This window comes from Hemicordylus capensis, chromosome 1 (assembly GCF_027244095.1).
Source record: "Hemicordylus capensis ecotype Gifberg chromosome 1, rHemCap1.1.pri, whole genome shotgun sequence".
NCBI lineage: Eukaryota > Metazoa > Chordata > Lepidosauria > Squamata > Cordylidae > Hemicordylus > Hemicordylus capensis.
Window position 1 is genome coordinate 8,507,085 of NC_069657.1, and position 18,477 is coordinate 8,525,561.

At 48.8% G+C, this 18,477-nt stretch overlaps 1 protein-coding gene across 2 annotated transcripts in view; it reads left to right on the forward strand.

Moving 5' to 3' along the window:
* The first annotated feature begins 662 nt into the window (after positions 1–662).
* The window catches only part of ARMH4 (armadillo like helical domain containing 4), an 85,906-nt gene continuing 68,091 nt past the window's right edge, over positions 663–18,477 (forward strand). Inside the window, exons 1-2 of one of the 2 annotated variants that reach the window (XM_053282756.1) lie at positions 663–989; positions 14,268–15,618. In XM_053282756.1, the coding sequence (XP_053138731.1) occupies positions 14,286–15,618 (1,333 nt within the window). In that variant the 5' untranslated portion in view covers positions 663–989; positions 14,268–14,285. The remainder of the gene's footprint in view (positions 990–14,267; positions 15,619–18,477) is intronic. The other variant, XM_053282755.1, reaches the window with a different exon arrangement.

An 18,477-nucleotide genomic window follows, 5' to 3' on the forward strand; every position in this document is an offset into this window, starting at 1 on the left:
ACCTCTGGGCTTCGGGGCCAAAGTCCAGGGCACCCACACACCCCAGGGGCCCCCCAATCTTCTTTAGTCTGTCCTGGGTGGTGTGGTTTGTGCCCTCAAGAACCTACATGTTAAAAAAAAGATGCTTAACTTTCAAGGGGGTCCTCCAAAGGTCTTTAGGTCCAGGCTCTAAAATTACCTAGGTGCACTTCTGGTTGTAAGCCACCCAGAGAATAATTTGTTATGGGGTGGCTGTAAAAATGAGACCTGTACCGCCCTTCCAAAATGGCTCAGGGCGGTTCTGTTTCCTTCTTCAGTGTCCCCTTCTATAACCACTGCCATGTTGTGCTATTGTTGACTTTGGATTGTATGTCATTAAAGAACTGAGCACATGCAATGGTTTGTTGTGCCATTTTTCTCGTCGATTCCTCATCTGCTGTTTTTTGTATTCATCCTTTGATTCTTTAATTAAATTACTACTACTACAATTAAAAGTGCCATACATACTTGAAAGTGCATACAAACGCTCACTATTTTATGATCAGTAATTATTTTATGATTATCATCATCACCATCATTATTATTGCCACGAGCTCTTTCCCTGCAACGTGCTGCGTATACTTGGCAGCGCCAGACACATGCTAATCCTCCTCCTCCTCCTCCTTATTAAACCCGCAGGAAAAAACAGCTGGCGGACGCTCGACCCTCTCCTCTCCTCCCCCCAGCATCTCCCCCAGGCACACAAAGCAGGAGGGCGGGGGCGACGGTGGGAAGGCGAAGGAGGGATGCGAGGGGCGTGTCTTGCTCCTGCCTCTGGCCAATCGGCGAGCCGGGGCAGGAGTGCCTCATGAATATGCAGACCCCCTGCGCTTCCCAATCCCCTGGCCGTGAAGGCAGCGACTGAGACTGAGAGCGGGATGAGGAGGACCAGCGAGCGAGTGAGGAGCTCTTCCGCCTCCGAGGCACCTTGAAGATGCTGCTCGGCTAAGGGGACGGTGCGGGACGCTCAGGTGTGGCCGGGCTGGGGAGTGGGGGGCGTCTGGGCTGCTGGCTGGGGGGGGGAGCCTGCGGAGGAGTTCGGAGTCTCCCGAGTCGCTTCGCCCCATCTGGGCTAGAGTCCGCGCGGACAATAGATGCACGCGCTGCCCTTGGCCTATGGGGGCTTGCCGGGATGGAGGGCGGGAGTGTGTGTGTGTGTGGGGCGGGGGGGGAGTACAAGGAGGCCTTGGCCAGGGTTGCAGCAGAGCAGGGACTTCTGCAAGAACGGGCTCCAGGGTTGCTGCTGAGCCGCCTTTGTGTGACATGAATGGAGAGAGGATGCCACCAATTTGCTGCTGGGTCTGCCTGCCTTTTGTCTGGGGATTTGCGCCTCTCTCCCCTCCTTCCCCATCCCTCCCCCCCCCCCGCCGCCGCCACCCCGCTTTCTTGTACAAAGCTCGAATCCCCCCCCCAGTCCAAGGCTTTGATTGCATTCATTGTTCCACCTCCCTCCGGCTGGGGGTCAAACGGCTCGTGAAATTCCAAGGCTGAACGGTGGCCAGAAACATGAGGGAAGGGCTTCTTGGCTTCTTCTGCCTTCCCCACCCCCCTCCCTCGCTTCAGATTAAAACCAAGCGAGGGGGGGGGGGATGCTGCTTGATTTTCCAGGACTGCCATTGCATGGAGGGAAAGTGGAGATTTAGAAAACAAGGCGGAAGATTATTTCACAAGACTGCTCCCCATGATATGTCTGTTGTGCATGGATGTTGGCTGGGGTTGTTGCCACATTCACTGAAAAGAAAAGGAAAGACACCCTGGTGCAATGGTATATAATAGGAGACACGTTACATTCTTTGGGGTTGTGAAGATTTGGACTAAGAGGTGGCCTTTTGCTGATAAACCTCTGTTTTTCCACCGGGAGAGAAATGTTTTAAGTTGTCAGCTGCAGTATGTACTTATTCCTGTAACAAATGGATTGCCAGATGATTTGGGGGGAGGGGGGAGATTGAAGAGTCTGTGCCCAGAGGTAGCCAAACCAGCTTCCTTCTTTCAAAAAATATCCTGGCACCCCTGCCTACCCCAAATGCTATGCCGTAAATTGCAGAAACTCTGAGTCTGTTGCAGGTTCAAGGCCTGCACTGACCTGAATTCAGCCCTCCTGCCATATATTGTCCCAAGCTGGTAGCAAAATAGGAAACGTATTAAGTCTTTGGTGGACCTCCATATGTGGCTGATTGGTTGGATTTGGCTTGGTGGGCCAAACATCTCTGAATGTTTGTGGATCACCGTTGTATCCTTCCTTCAAGCCTAGGGCAATGTGTCTATGGCAGGGCTTCTCAGTTGTGGGTCCCAAGATGTGGTTGGACTACAACGTCCATCATCAATTGTGGCAGGGGGTAATGGGAGTTGCAGTCCATCTTGGGACTCCCATTTGAGAACCCTTGGTATAAGGCAGGATTCCATAATATCTTCACATCAACCCTATGAGGCAGGCTAGGCTGATGGTGACTTGCCCAGTGCCTCTCAGTAGGCTTCATGGCAAGGATCTGAACCCAGGTCTCCCTGCTCCAAGTTCACTGGCTTCTGTGCAATAGATGCACTTTAGGGATTTAGCTCTGCCAAGGATTCTAGGTCCATGCAGCAGCTCTGCTGGCCCCAGGGGGTCTAAGGCTGTTACCAAAGAAGGATTGACCTTCTCCTGACCTCCCCTTCTCTCTGCCATGTGGCCAGCTGGCCCCAGGAGACAGAGTCCCGCAGCAGGATCTCTCTCTCTCTCCCCCCTGAAAAACAGGAGACTGTGTTGCCTGCCTCTGTGTAGACAGGCAAAGCTGCAAGTGAAGCAACTCTCTCTTTTATTTATTTGTTTGTTTCATTTTTATACTGCCCTATAGCAAATCTCAGGGCAGTTTCTTACTTCTTTAGAGGCAAACTGCTGCATCTTACTTCTTTTTGCTTCTTTTGGGGCAAACTGCATATTACTCTTGCATTCAGCAAAGCCCTGACATTTAAAAAAATGAAAAGCAGCCATGGGAGGCTGGGATTTTTGAGCTGGGAAGTAGGCTGGGCAGGGGGTGAGGGAAGAGGGAGGCGTGCTGAAATATTTGCCATCTTGACACTCAATATCATCACCTCCATGCTACTTTCTCTGCCACAAGACTCCCATGCTGGAAAGACTCCCTGCAAGGGGGAAAGCAGGTTGTGGGAGGGAGGGAAACATTCTGAATGAGAAGATGGTTGGTGGGAAGAGGGTTAACCCCATCTCCTCCCCACGCTTTGAAACAACAGCCTTCTGAGGCTGCTTTTCAGTGAAGCACAGCAATGCCTAGTATAGCTAGAACTTGGCAGGAAGGAAGCAGGACAGCAGAGCCTATGATGGAGAAATATTCAAACATTTGAGATTCTCCTACCTGCAGTCTGAAGTGGGGCAGTCCATGGAGAACTGTACCATGTGTTTGTTCCTGCATGTTTGAGTTGGTGCAAAGTCACACTGGCATCCTTGCTGAGAGAGGTCTGGTAGAACCAAGGGGAATACAGATAGGAATATGACGGATATTTATATACCACTTTTCAACAAAAGTTCCCAAAGCAGTTAAAATAAAAGTAAAGTTGTGCCATCGTGTCGGTGTTGACTTCTGGTGACCAGAGAGCCCTGTGGTTGTCTTTGGTAGAATACAGGAGGGGTTTGCCATTGCCTCCTCCCGTGCAGTATGAGATGATGCCTTTCAGCATCTTCCTATATCGCTGCTGCCCAATATAGGTGTTTCCCATAGTCTGGGAAACACACCAGGGGGGATTTGAATCAGCAACCTCTTGCTCCCTAGACAAGTTACTTCCTGCTGTGCCATTAGGTGGCTCCAAAGCAGTTTACACAGATATAAATAAAATGGCTCCCCGTCCCCAAAGGGCTCACAAACTTAAAAACAAAAACATAAGATAGACACCAGCAACAGCCACTGGAGGGATGCTGTGCTGCTGGGGATGGCTAGGGCCAGTTGCTCTCCCCCTGCTAAATAAAGAGAAGCACCACTTTGCTCAGTTAGCAGGGGACTAACTGACTTCCAAGTCTCTTTCTGGGTGCAGATAATTGATCCAGGCTCCAAGTACATCCCACTGTTACAGTAAAGTTCAGGAACCAGCCATGAGTGCAGAAATATTATGCTATCCACAGGTACACAACTCCATACGGAAAAAAGGAAAGCTGGAAGTGGAGTGGGCTGGCATCAGGAATTGGATTCTCCAATCCAGGGAGTAGACAACTACAGAGTCCAGTTGTGTGCCAGTCTCCAGAAACAGCCAGCAAAGGACTCAGATTTTTTCAGACATGTATCACTTGCCAGTGGTTGCAAACCACTGCCCCCACCAGCACTGGGTGATGCCAGCTGAAAAAAATGCACAGGAAATGAGTGAAACCCCCATGCACTCTGATCAGGAGGAAGGGCAGCATTTAAAGGTAATACAGATTACTGAGCCTGGGCTTTTCCTCTGCCAGGGTTGTGCAGCTGATTCATATTGCACACTTTTCATTCCGTGGTGCCTACCCATGACTGAGTCCTGTGCTGGTCGCTCATGAAAATGTAGGAGCACAGGAAGCTGCTTTATACTGAGTCAGACCATGAGTCCATCTAACTCAGTATTGTCTACACAGACTGGCAGCGGCTTCTCCAAGGTTGGAGGCAGGAGTCTCTCTCGGCTCTATCTTGGAGATGCTGCCAGAGAGAGAACTTGGAAACTTCTGCATGCAAGCAGGCAGGTGCTCTTCTCAGAGTGTCCCCATCCTATCTAACAGTGCTCAGTTTAGTCTCCCATTCAAATACAAACCAGGGTGGACACTGCTTAGCAAAGGGGACAATTGATACTTGCTGCCACAAGACCAGCTCTTTTTTGGTGTAATGGGTGCTTTGTGCAATTTGCTTCATTCGAACTCTAGACCAAGAGCCCCTGGTGGCGCAGTGGTAAAACTGCCGCCCTGTAACCAGAAGGTTACAAGTTCGATCCTGACCAGGGGCTCAAGGTTGACTCAGCCTTCCATCCTTCCGAGGTCGGTAAAATGAGTACCCAGAATGTTGGGGGCAATATGCTAAAATCATTGTAAACCGCTTAGAGAGCCCCGGCTATAGAGCGGTATATAAATGTAAGTGCTATTGCTATTGCTATTGCTAGAATAGGGGTTCCTTCCTGACCAAGTGTTGCAGGTTACAGCTGTCCCATTACCTGCAATGGTCAAAGCTGGGTATGGATGTGGATGGTGGGAGATGAAGTCCAGCAACATCTGGGGACCCAAGGTTGGGGACCCCTGCTCAGAACAGGCATTCTCTTAAGAGATGGGCTGCGCCTGGCCGTTCATTAATAACAAGCACGGGCTCTCCCTCCGCCGTGCTCCGTCTCAAATTGGGAAGCACTAAAGAGGACAGGGGAAGTGTGTCAGTGATCTGCTTGCCTAGAGGAAAGGCGGACAGGTGTCATCCTGGGGCAGTACTGACGAGTTAATTTATACAATATACTTGTCTCCATCTTTTCGTAATTAGAAATTGCAAAGGACAGAGATGGTTAGATGAGCTGACACTGCTTCTTGGAGGCCCGAGGGATTGCTGATTATTTCAGATCGATATGGGAAATCCAGCCCTCACCATCTTGTGCATCTCTGCTCACAGCACACGCCTCTTGTCTGTAGGCCCTATATAAGGCTTTTGCCCATATCCCTTATTCTGCAGCCCCACACCTTCCAAACACTTTGTTTCCTCAGCATTTCTTCAGTAAAAAACCTGTGGTCTCTGCGCTCTGTGAGTGTCCCCCCAGATCTCACTCCCACGTACAGAAACTCAGCTTCCACTTCTGTCAGAGCAGTTGAATTGATAGTCAGTATTCTGCAACTAGCCACCTAATGGCTCAGTGGGGAAGTAACTTGCCTAGGGAGCAAGAGGTTGCTGGTTCAAATCCCCACTGGTGTGTTTTCCAGACTATGGGAAACACCTATATCGGGCAGCAGCGATATAGGAAGATGCTGAAAGGCATCATCTCATACTGCTCGGGAGGAGGCAATGGTAAACCCCTCCTGTATTCTACCAAAGACAACCACAGGGCTCTTTGGGCGCCAGGAGTCGACACTGACTCAACAGCACAACTTTACTTTATTCTGCAACTAACTCTCTCCCTCAGCAGTTAAAATGTTTGTGGGATATTCTATGACCTCACTGCAGTTCAGCCAGTGGCATAACAGAGTGTTTCATACACAAGTATGACAAATATCTTAATACCACTTTTCAACAAAAGTCCCTAAAGCAGTTTACATAGATAGAACTAAATGAATAAAGTGGCTTTGTTTATCATATAGTTACAATATCTATATTCTCGTAGTCGTTAATTATTGTGTGTGTATTTTAGCCTACTTTCCAGTAGGCTTATGAGATCAACATGTGTCCATCCGTCCGTCCATGTGTCTGTCCGTGTGTGTGTCTCCCGCATCAACTTCGCAATGTTGTTTGCGAACAACAGGGACCAATATGAACAAAACTGGGCACAGTTATAGGTACACATAGGGACACCTCAGTGGTGAGGTTTGTGATGATGACATCCACCCCGATTCAAGATGGAAGATGCGTGAATGTTTGAGGTGTAAGTGGGCTAACTTGTGGACTGCTTAACCAATTTGAACCGAATTTGCTACAGCTGTAGGGACGCATAGGGACATTTCAATGACGTTGTTTGTGATGATGTAATCCACCCCGATTCAAGATGGCAGATGTGTGAACTTTTGAGATGCAAGTGAGCTAACTTGTGGACGATCTAATTGATTCGAACCAAATTTGGCACAGTTGTCGTGAGTGACACATAGGGACAGCTCAGTGGCATAGTTTGTTATGATGTCATCCACCTCAATCCAAGGTGGCGGATGTGTGAATGTTTGAAGTGCAAGACTTACGTCCTGCCTAGCTCATTTGAACTAAATTTGGTACAGTTGTAGTGAGTGACATGCAGGGACACCTCAACAGCATGGTTTGTGATGATGCCATCCACCCCGATTCAAGATGGCAGACACATGAACGTTTGGGGTGCAATTGGGCTAACTTGTGAACTGCCTCACTGATTTGAACCAGTTTTGCTACAGGTCTAGGGACACATAGGGATGGCTCAAGGGCATAGTTTGTGATGGTGTAATCCACCCTATTCAAGATGGTGGACACATGAATGTTTGAGGTGCAAGTGGGAACCGATTTGGACCAAATTTGGTACAGTTTTAGGGATACATCCATCTCAAATGCATAATTTATGATGATATCATCCACCTCAATTCAAGATGGTGGACACATGAATGTTTAAGGCACAAGTGGGCTAACTTGTGAATGGCCTAATGATTTGGACCAAATTTAGTACAGTTGTAGGGATATTGAAAGGAAATTAGGCAGATTAGTTCTTACTAGAACAACTTGTTTTTAAAGAAAACAGCTGCAATCTTATGCAATTCAGTGGGAGTAATTTTCACTGAACTCAATGGGATTTACTTTTGAGTTAATATGCATTGGATTGGGCTATACCATGGGTTCTTAACTTGTGTTCCTAGATGTTGTTGGACTACAATTCCATTTTGAGTTAATATGTATTGGATTGGGCTATACCATGGGTTCTTAACTTGGGTTCCTAGATGTTGTTGGACTACAATTCCCTTTTGAGTTAATATTATTGGATTAGGCTATACCATGGGTTCTTAACTTGGGTTCCTAGATGTTGTTGGACTACAATTCCCATCATCCCTAGCCACACTGACATTTGGCCATTTTATCTAGGGATGATGGGAGCTGTAGTCCAACAACATCTGGGGACCTGAGTTTGAGAACCCCTGAGCTACACGATGGTTATAACAACTACTAAAATTTCAGCACCATGTATCAGTTGCCCAAAAGATGTGGGTTCAGTTTTCAGGGCCTTTACAGTGGTGGCTCTCATCTGTGGCTTGTCTCTAAAAAATCTATGTGTCTGGTGCTACTCTTATGAATTTCTGGTACCTGGTAAAGGTGCCCAGACATTTTTATTCATTGTACTTTTGTTTTACTGCTGATGCTTCTTAGATTTTGTGCTTTGAAATTGTGAGGGTTTTTTTCATTAACATTTTATTGGTTTTCCAGTAATGAACAATTAGCATCAATCATTTTGACCATCATTAATGTACATCAAGATATGCTTCCATTTTGGTTCTGCCGTTGTTGTTGCTTATGGCTTATTCATATACAAGCGGAACCCGCACAGAGCATCTGTGAGACAGTACACTCCTGCTCCAGGCCCCGCTGCTGCGCCTCCTCCTTACTGGGGCAGCGGGTCATTCTCTCCCTCTGTATGGCGACGGGCCATTTTTGGCCTGGCCCTGCCGCCACTGTGACTCTTCTTCACCGGGCGGCAGGCCGCCATTTTCGGCTGGGCCCCACCGCCGCCGCGCCTCCTCCTGAGCCCACCGGTGGCCTCCTCTGGGTGGCGGGGCTTTGCCTTCCACTCGGCTTCCTGCCTCCCTCCCTGCCAGCCATTTTTGGGCAGCCTGCCTCCTAAGCCCATTATCTGGGCAGTGGGCTGCCATTTTCAGCTGGGCCCCACCGCTACCATGCCTCCTCCTGAGCCTGCTGGTGGCTTCCTCTGTCCGCCACCCGGCTCCTTCTCTCCTTCCCTCCCTGCCAGCCATTTTTGGGTGGCTGTGCTGCCGCTGTGTCTCCTCCTAAGCCCATTGTCTGTCCTGGCATTGAGCAGCAGCTCCGCCCCCGGGTTTTCATTGGTCGTGGCTGCAGCGGGGGCGGGGCTTGCCAAACATCCCCACGCATCCCCACGCAGTTCCTTACTCAGTCCGTAAGACAATTAAATATATAGATAGCTACAAACATGTATGAGCGCTCATGAAATTCTCTTCCCAAAGCCTTCTTGTGTGAGAGGAGGAACAGTTGAAGCTTCTGGTCATAGTTTGGAACAAACCATGGTTTTCTCTTTTATCTGAATATGTGAAACTGGCTTGCACAAACCTTGGTTAGCAGATCAAGATGCAAACCATCACAGTTTTTAGAAAACAAGTTATAACGTGGCTCTTCACCCAGGCATATGAGAGTACAGTTTTTGCTACTGCTTTGTGTTTTTTGTGTTACTGTTTTATATAGGTTTTAAAACTTTTAAATATAGAGACCTTATTTTTATATTTAATATTTGTTCTTTTAATTTGTATTTTAATTGTGCATTGTTTTAAATATATTGTAAACTGCTTTGGGAGTATTTTAATGGAAAGCAGTTTAGAAATGGAATGATAAATAAAATAAAATAAACAAACCAGGATCAGGTCTTAGTTTGATAACCCAGACTAGTTCACACTATCAGAAAGTGTGAAGGAAAGGACAAGCATTTTACCAAAGTTAAAGCTGTGCACATTCAGTTTTCCTATTGTGTGTGAGTAAAAAAAACCCAAGGTGTTGGGAGAACTGTTTGTCTGCTAAGTGGCCGCTGAGTCAAAGGGCTCCATCCTACCCAACAGCTGTACCCAGCTGTTTAATAAGGTGGGAGGAAAAGCCCTCCTACACAGCTGCCACGTAACAGACAAGCAATCACTGCCTGTACCTCCGACCTTGTTTTTCACTTGCACAGGGCTGATGTTTAAAGCAGGCCAGTATTTTGCATGCCATGGCGATGATGATATTTCATTTTATGTCCATTTTTATCTGTAAGCTGCCTACATCTGTTTTTAAGAGGTGGGATACAAATATAAATAAACAAAATAAATGTGATTGATTGATTAGGTGCTATCAAGTCGGTAAATTAAGGATATTGTGCAAGGGTCTGCGCAATCTGTTGAGTCTCCTTTCTTTGGTATGGGTGTGTAGACTGACCTCTTCCAATCTGTTGATGACTGTCTCGTTCTCCAGATTTGCTGGCATAGTTTGGTTAGAGCCTTGACTGATTCTTCTTCTGTTGCCTGCCATATTTCTGTAGCTATTCCATCCATTCCTGTAGCCTTCCGACTTGGTAATGACCGGAGTGCTGATCTAACTTCATCTTCCCGTACTAAAGGTTCTTGCAAGTAGGGGATGTCTTCTAGGGTATCTTGGATCTTGACGTCCCTGCTGTACCGATTTTCAGAGAATTCTTGTTGCTTTAGATCAGGAGCTCCCAAACTTTGGTATTCCAGATGTTGCTGACAACTCCCAGCATCCCTAGCCATAATAAAACCCCTCACCAGGACAGGGGTAGGCAACCTTGGCCCTCCAACTGTTGCTGAACTACGACTCCCATCATCCCCAGCAACAATTTATTGTGGATGGGGGTGATGGGAGTTGTAGTTCAACAACAGCTGGCGAGCCAGGGTTGCCTACCCCTGACCTAGGAGGAGGGTGAGAGGAGGAGTCAGCTCTGCAGCTGCCCTCCAAGCCAAAGCTGCCCAGGGATGTGTGTGGTGCTCTTGCCATGAGGGGCCCTGCAGACTGGGAGCTGGCCCTGAATGAAAGTAGGTGTCTTTCCTGCTGTACTTTAGTTTAGAAAAAAGGCGACTGCAGGGAGACATGATAGAGGTCTATAAAATCATGCATGGTGTGGAGAAAGTGGATAGAGAGAAATTCTTCTCCCTCTCACATAGCACTAGAACCAGGGGTCATCCCATGAAATGGATTGCCAGGAAATTTAGGACCAACAAATGGAACTACTTTTTCACACAATGCATAATCCACTTGTGGAATTCTCTGCCCCGAGATGTGGTGACAGCCAACAACCTGGATGGCTTGAAGAGGGAGGAGAGGTCTATCAATGGCTACTAGTCAGAGGGCTACAGGCCACCTTCAGCCTCAAAGGCAGGATGCCTCTGAGTACCAGTTGCAGGGGAGTAACAGCAGGAGGGAGGGCATGCCCTCAACTCCTGCCTGTGGCTTCCAGAGGCATCTGGTGGGCTGCTGTGCGAAACAGGATGCTGGACTAGATGGGCTTCCTTGGGCCTGATCCAGCAGGGCTGTTCTTATGTTCTTGTTTAGATTTTGAATTGCCAGGCTGCCTAGCATTTCTGAACCAGCCTCTTGCCAAAGGGCGGCATGATGAGGGATGGCAGCTCACAGCTGCCTGCTGTTCTCTCCATCAAGCGAGCCAAGAGCATGTCATGTTCGCTGAGCCGCAGGGATGAAGGTGTTTTGTGCTGAACGTACCAAGCTGTCCTGGTGCTCCAAGGGCAGCAGAGCCTGTAGACCAGCTCCCCTTTTGGCAGCCGCTCTGCTCAGCGCCGTACCTGGGGCTGGCTTCAAGTTGTCCTCTGTGAGCCGGCTTATTCCCAGCCAGTGGCTGCATTCCTGGGAACTTCAGTTCATGGTGTGGAGGGCCAGGCTTTGAGATCACCTGCTCCTTCTTCCCCCTCTGCTCTTCCCTGGGTTGGGGAGGAGAGCTGGTCTTGTGGTAATGTACATGGATTGCCCTCTTGGCTAAGCAGGCTCTGCCCTGGTTTGCATTTGAATAGGGGACGACTCCATGTCTATTCTACAATCCTTGTCTTCTTGGTTCCATGTAATATTCTAATTTTCTGGGATTGTGGATTTGGGGTTTTCATGAGCTGTACGCCATGATCATCACAATTATAACAAATTGAGGCTTGACTTATCTCGCTTTGACTCCATGTGTGAGCACTGTAAGATATTCCCTTTAGGGGATGGGGCCACTCTGGGAAGGAATTCTCAACGTTGGGTCCCCAGATGTTATTGGACTTCAACTCCCATAATCCCCAACCAAAGGCAACTGGGGCTGGGGATTATGAGAGTTGAAGTCCAATAACATCTGGAGACTCAACATTGAGAATCCCTGGTCTAGATGGATTAATGGTCCATACGGAGAGGAGAGCTGGTCTTGTGGTAGCAAGCATGATTTGTCCCCTAGCTAAGCAGGGTCCACTCTGGTTGCATCTGAATGGGAGACTTGATGTGTGAGCACTGTAAGATATTCCCCTCAGGGGATGGAGCCGCTTTGGGAGGAGCAGACGGTTCCAAGTTCCCTCCCTGGCTTCTCCAAGATAGAGCCGAGAGAGATTCATGCCTGCAGCCTTGGAGAAGTCGCTGCCAGTCTGTGAAGACAATACTGAGCTAGTTAGACCAATGGCAGCTTCCTATGTTCCTATGGTCTGACTCGGTATAGGGCAGCTTCCTATGTTCCTATTTTCAAGGAATGACAAGGGGTGCAGTGTGGGGGATTGGTGAAAATTGTTCCTTGTGTGCATTGCCCCTTCCATTCACAAAACTACTAGTCCGGATGTGATTTGTGGTTGATGGGTCTTCACTGCCAGTCGTATGATCCATGCATTTACTCTGTCTTCTGCTGATTTTAATGCCAGGAGGGTGATGGCGTTTTTGTTAGAGATATACTGGGAAAGCGTAATTCTCTCACAATCTGTTCTATATTCCACACAACATCTGCCATGTGTGATATGTCATCCTAGACCTGTTTTGAAGCCTTATGTTCATGCAGACACATTTATTTTAATGTACGACTCACACAAGCAGCATTTTAACAAGGCATTCCCCCAAATGCAAAAAATAGGGACCATGGCTGACATTCAGCCGGCTTGGTGTAGTGCTTAGAGTGTTGGACTAGGACCGGGGAGACTAAGGTTCAAATCCCCACTCAGCCATAAAGCTCACTGGGTGATTCTATACCAGTCATTTCTCTCCCAGCCTAACCTACCTCACAGGGTTGTTGTGAGGAGAAATACAATCATGTGCATCCCTCTGGGTTCCTTGGAGGACGAGCGGGATATAAAAAGAGTAAATGTATATAATGCTGCACTTCACTAGCGCAATGAGCAAAGTTGTGCTAGTGAATGACCACACAGTTGTGGCTAAAGTGCGGGGCATTTTTGAAACTGCATTATGGTGCTCTTGCACGAAAGTTCCCTGCAAAACATGGGAGGCATGCCACAGGTTGCGCACCTTGTTGTACAAGCACAATCATGCTTGCATTCATGCAACGCTGGTGTGAAATGCGAGCTCCAGACAGAGTGCAAGTAGCTACTGCAACAACCTTGTGCTCATGCAATGTCCTTGCACAATTGCAGCATTAGGATGTCGGCCAGTGGTAGGGGTGTGCACAGACCGTTTGCTGAATTCGGTCCCCGAACCGGTTCCGTCAAACCCACCAGCTGGGCTGGTTGGGTGGATGAACCAGCTCAAATTGGTGTGAATTGGTTCGCAATCGAACCGCTCAAACCGTCCTGGTTCATGGCGGACTAGTTTGCGATCGAACCGGTTCTGCACACATCCCTAGCCTGGCTTTACCAGAGAAAGGTACCTGAAAACAGGGACGGCTCTTGGTAAATAGAGACAGTTGAAGTGATTTAATATCACTACCTAGTTATCAGAGGCATCCTGCAGGCTCCATTCGACTACCGCGACTAACAGTCATTAATGCAGTAGCAGCTCATCCTAATGAGCCAGTGGGGTCCCAAAGAAGGCACAACTGCCTCTAGTTTCTGTGAGCCTCTTCCCTCCCCCCGTCACCCCACCCTGGCATAAATGAGAGCTGTGTTGCCTGCAGGCTATCCATTGGTCAGGTTGAGCTGCAAAGTTCTACCTGATGAATAGCCAGCCTGCAGGCAACACAGCTCTCCTTTATGCCAGGGTGTGGTGGGATGGAGAGGACCAGGCAGCAGGTAATGGGTAACAGAGAGACCCCTGCCGGAGGAAGCTGCTGCCAGTCAGAGTAGAAAATACTAGGCTAAATGGAGCAGTGGTCCGACTCAGTTTTTAGGCAGCTTCACATGTGTGCCACATTGCAGACTCCATCCAGTCCACTGGTGCATCTCTAGATGTGTTAGGATATATCAATTTGTGATTGGGAATTTGTTTCAAAAAGCAGCTCATCTCTGAAAGTGAGGGCTTATTGGGGTTAGAATGGGATGCCATGTAGGTTCTGATTCCCCTACAAGCCTAGAAACTTTAAAAAACCTTGCCAGGGCATAGTGTAACTCATCCAAGGCTGCCTTCCTTTGCATGGTTTCTTGAGTGTAAGTTCCCTGAATTCAGAAGGCTGGACTTCCAAGTAAGCATGCATAGGATTGGCCTGCACATAAATTTCCTTGCAGAGCAGCTGAGCTCTTGCAATGGGCTCTGCTTCACAGCCTTGCAGCTTAGCTCTTGCAAAGCTTATCCAGTGAAGCAACGCATCTTCCTGTTGAAACTGGCCAGAGCAAACGCATCCCGGGGAAAAACTGACTTCCCCAACTGGTAGGGAGAGCGTGGATAGGACTGTATCTCATGCTTCTGTTTCACTCAGAGTGCTTCTTCCCAAGGAAAACTAAACGAGAGATCTATTTTGCTTCTTGTTTCCAGGACTCCTTCACCGCTGCCATGTGCTCTGCTTGTATCCATGCACAGCTTTCCTCCGCTATGAGCCAACTGAGGGGGCTTCCCGCGTGCACCACCATCTGCCTTCTTCTGCTCAGCTCCTGCAGTCTGCAATGCCTCGCTTTCCGAAGCCCGGAGCTGCAGGAGGCGGCAATGACAGGGAACAGTTTAGAAAGCGTTGGAAATGCAAGTCTTCCAAGCCCGGAAAGCAACCTCGGCTTGCCTGTGCAAACAGTTAGTGCTGCCGCCCCCAAAAGCCTTTTCAGAGCCTCAGCAGAGCCATCTGGGACACCATTAAGCACAGCCGTCTTCATTAAAGCGACGCTGCAAAGCATTCTGGGCATTCGCGGTCACTTGGGGAGCCAGAGTGTAGATGTTTACACCACGGAAGTCCCAGGGGTCGATACAGCTGAAAGGCAGTTTGGTTCCAGCAGACCCGATAAAGAGCTGGGTGAAAATGTTCCACACCAGACCCTGCTTCCCACAGTTACGGCACCTCTAAACCCTGACGTTAAGGGGAATGTACGTAGTAGCGCCCTGGATGAGACAGTGGAGGGGGATAGTGGTGTTACCCGGCCTGGTTCTACTGGGATTCCAGGGGGTGAAGTTTTTGTGCCAGGAATCCCAGAAGAAGGGAAAAGTGTCGTCCGTTCAGGCTCACCTCTCTCAAGCACGGAAGATTTGCGGTCCTTGCTTCCTACATCCGTACCCCGTGATCACTCCACGGGTCTTTTCCCTTCAGGGGGTCCGTCCGTTGATTCTGAGCCCGGATCAAATGGAGAGGGCCCCACCATTTCAACAGACACCAACGTCACTGTGAAATCCCTATTAGTTCCCACGGAGGCCGTCTTGAATTTGGAAGATTCCGGCCATCGGGGGCGCCTGGAAGTCACGCCCAGCTCAGCCGTAGCTGTTGTGGCTGCGTCACCACAAAGTGAGGATTGGGATGATACAAAATTAGGGGTGGCTCACCAAGTGGGAACCACACAAGCTCTGCTGGTGAGCCAGGTGGGAACGGAGTTCGACCCTGCCGTGGGAGGAGTGGAAGAGGACAATGTGAAAAAGGCCCTACCGCCAAGTGCATCAGCAAAAGGACGCAAAAATACTCAGGCTGCGTCAGGCCCGGCATCAGTGCAGGAGGGAGAAGCTACAACAGCTTCCTCCAGCCAGAATCCTGCCCATGCCATCGATCCATCCGTGAAAGCTCCTGGTGGAAGAGCGACGGAAAATGCAGACACAGTTGGGACAAACGATTCCATTTGGTTTCCAAAGACCCCTGCGACAACAGATGTGACCAAATCCGATGTCTTCCAAACCCGGAGAAATCCATTAAGAGGTAATTCGTTCCTCATCTCTAATCCCTTCCGTTTTTCTTCTTTTTAGGAAGTGCTTAATGAGCAAATGGGTTCACGGGCACTGGGGGCCTATATGCCAAATCAACCCTGGCGAATAATTTGTCCTTCCTTCCATGTCTCAATTGGCCTCAAAGGTCCTGCAGGGGTCTGATCTAAGTGCGTTGAATCAATGACACTCATCTGTTGTCATTATCCGTTGCTCGGAGAGGTCTGGGAGAGGCCTGACAGCCACTAGCTTACATGACTTTAAAAGAGGAGGAGATCTGGTCTTGTGGCAGCAAGCATGAATGGCCCCCTTTGCTAAGCAGGGTCCACCTTGGTTTGCATTTGAATGGGAGGCTACATGTGTGAGCACTGTAAGATATTCCCCGTAGGGGATGGGGCTGTTCTGGGAAGAGCATCTGCACGTGTACATGCAAAAGGTCCCAATTCCCTCCCTGGCATCTCCAGGATAGGGCTGTGAGAGGTTCTTGCCTGTAATCTTGGAGAAGCCGTTGCCAGTCTGTGTAGACAGTATGGAGTTCCATGGACCAGTGGTCTGACTCAGTATAAGGCAGTTTCCCATGCTCCTAAAGAAGAGTAGACAAATCCATAAAGCAGGGGTTCCCAACCTTGGGTGCCCAGATGGCTTTGGACTACAACTCCGATCGCCCTCAGCCACAATGGCTGGAGTGGATGATGGGAATTGTAGTCCAACAACGTCGGGGGAGGGGACCCAATGTTGAGAAACCCTGTTGTAGAGTGTTGTTTAATTTTTTTTGCGTGAGCCTCTTTGATTATGTTTTAGAAAGGCAAGGTGGGAGCAACAGTAATCTACAGAGTTTAAAAATATAGGCAAGGGTAAGCATATGCGTGCATCTTGATTCCATCTAGTGCCAGTAGGCTGTGGACTATTAGGCAGTGCAGGGGTTCAGGGTTGTCTAGGGCTTATCTCCATCACAGGAACATAGGAAGCTGCCATATACTGAGTCAGACCATTGGTCTATCTAGCTCAGTATTGTTTTCCCAGACTGGCAGCGGCTTCTCCAAGGTTGCAGGCAGGGATCTTTCTCAGCCCTGTCTTGGAGATGCTGCCAGGGAGGGAACTGGGAACCTTCTGCTTTTCCCAGAGGAGCTTCATCCCCTGAGGGGAATATCTTACTGTGCTCACATGTGGTCTCCCATTCATATGCAACCAGGGCAGACCCTGCTTAGCTAAGGGGACAAATCATGCTTGCTACCACAAGACCAGCTCTCCTCTCAGTCTGTACCAGGGTGGGTAAACGTGGCTCTCCAGCTGTTGTTGAATTACAACTCCCATCATCCCCAGCCACAATGTATTCTGGCTGGGGATGATGGGAGGTGTAGTTCAGCAACAGCTGGAGGACCAAGTTTCCCTACCCCTAGTCTATGCCATTTAGGTTTCCCTTTTTTTCTGCATGCATTTGAGATTTGCTCATGGAATGTCAACATTGCAGTTTCCTCTCTGGGCACTCTGTGCTTCATTCCTCAGTTTCAAAGAATAGATCGACGTGTGGCTCCTTTCAACACACAAATGAATTGTGGCAGGAGCTTCTGTAGGAAGAAGCCCGGAGCTGCCAGGGAGTGTGTGAGCAAGCAGTGGTGATGCTGAAGGCTGCAAAGGGCTCTTAAATGATGCCTGACGTGATCCGTCACGACAGCAGCTGCTGCGGTCACCAGCATGCTTCTGAACCTGCGGCGTGGCTGATGCGCAAGCTCTTTTGTGCCCCGGACCTATGGAAAGTGCTTTCAAAACTCACTAGTGTGATATAAATGCTAAATGTTACCAGATGCTAGGGAAGTGCATGAAACACATTTTACGTTGCGTTCCAAGCTTGGCACAGAATGCAAAATGCATGGAATGTTTCGTCGGAACAACTGGTCGAGCTGGTTGTTCTAACAAAATGACCCCATTTTGTCAGAATATTCTGACCCATTCTGAGCACCATTCCAAAGTGGTGCTTGGAATGGGTTGGAATGTTCTGCCTCAGAATGGGTTATTGTGTTCTGAGCTCGAAACATGCCCCCTTTTAAAAGGGTATTCTGTTGCGAAAGCAGAATGTTCCAACTGCAGAATGTTCCGCACATCCCTACCGAATGAAGATGCTGCAGATCAGTGTTTCCTCTATTTTTTTCCCCCATTTGTGTGTGGAATGAGTTTTGTTCTGGGTGGCAGTATCAAGGCAGTGTGTGCATACATATATTCAGAGTGGAGCCTTCCCTATGCAACGTGAGCGGGAGCTAACATTAAATGAGTGAACATCAAAACACTCGTGAGCATGCGCACGCCTTAGTGGGGACACTGCTGTAGATGGAATGTGATGCTTTCCTGCATGCACAGGATGTGTGCTGCCTCAGAGCTGTGGCCCTCCTGTGGGGCTCTTCCTAGAAGGGGTCCTACTGTGGGGCAAGGAGAAGCAGTTGCCTCAAGCGGCGGATTACTGGGGCATCAGCAGGGAGGCAAAATGTTTCCTGATGTCTCAGTTCTCTCCTTCTGTTGCCCTCTGCCATCAGAGGAATTCCTCATTGAGTGGTGGCTGTGCCATCACCCAACCTCTGCTCTCCTTTTTCTCCTCCTGCCTCCCGCAGAGTATAGGCACATCCTCCTCCTCCCCCTCCTCCTCAAATGCCACTGATGAGGTCAATTTTCAGCACATTTTCCCAGTGTGGTGTAGTGGTTAGAGTGTTCGACTAGGACTGGTGAGACCCAAGTTCAAATCCCCATTCAGCCTGAAAACTCACCGGGTGACTAGGCTACCTCACACGGTTGTTGTGAAGATAAACATAACTATGTACTTCCTCTGGGCTCCTTGGAGGAAGAGCGGGATATAAATGTTTTA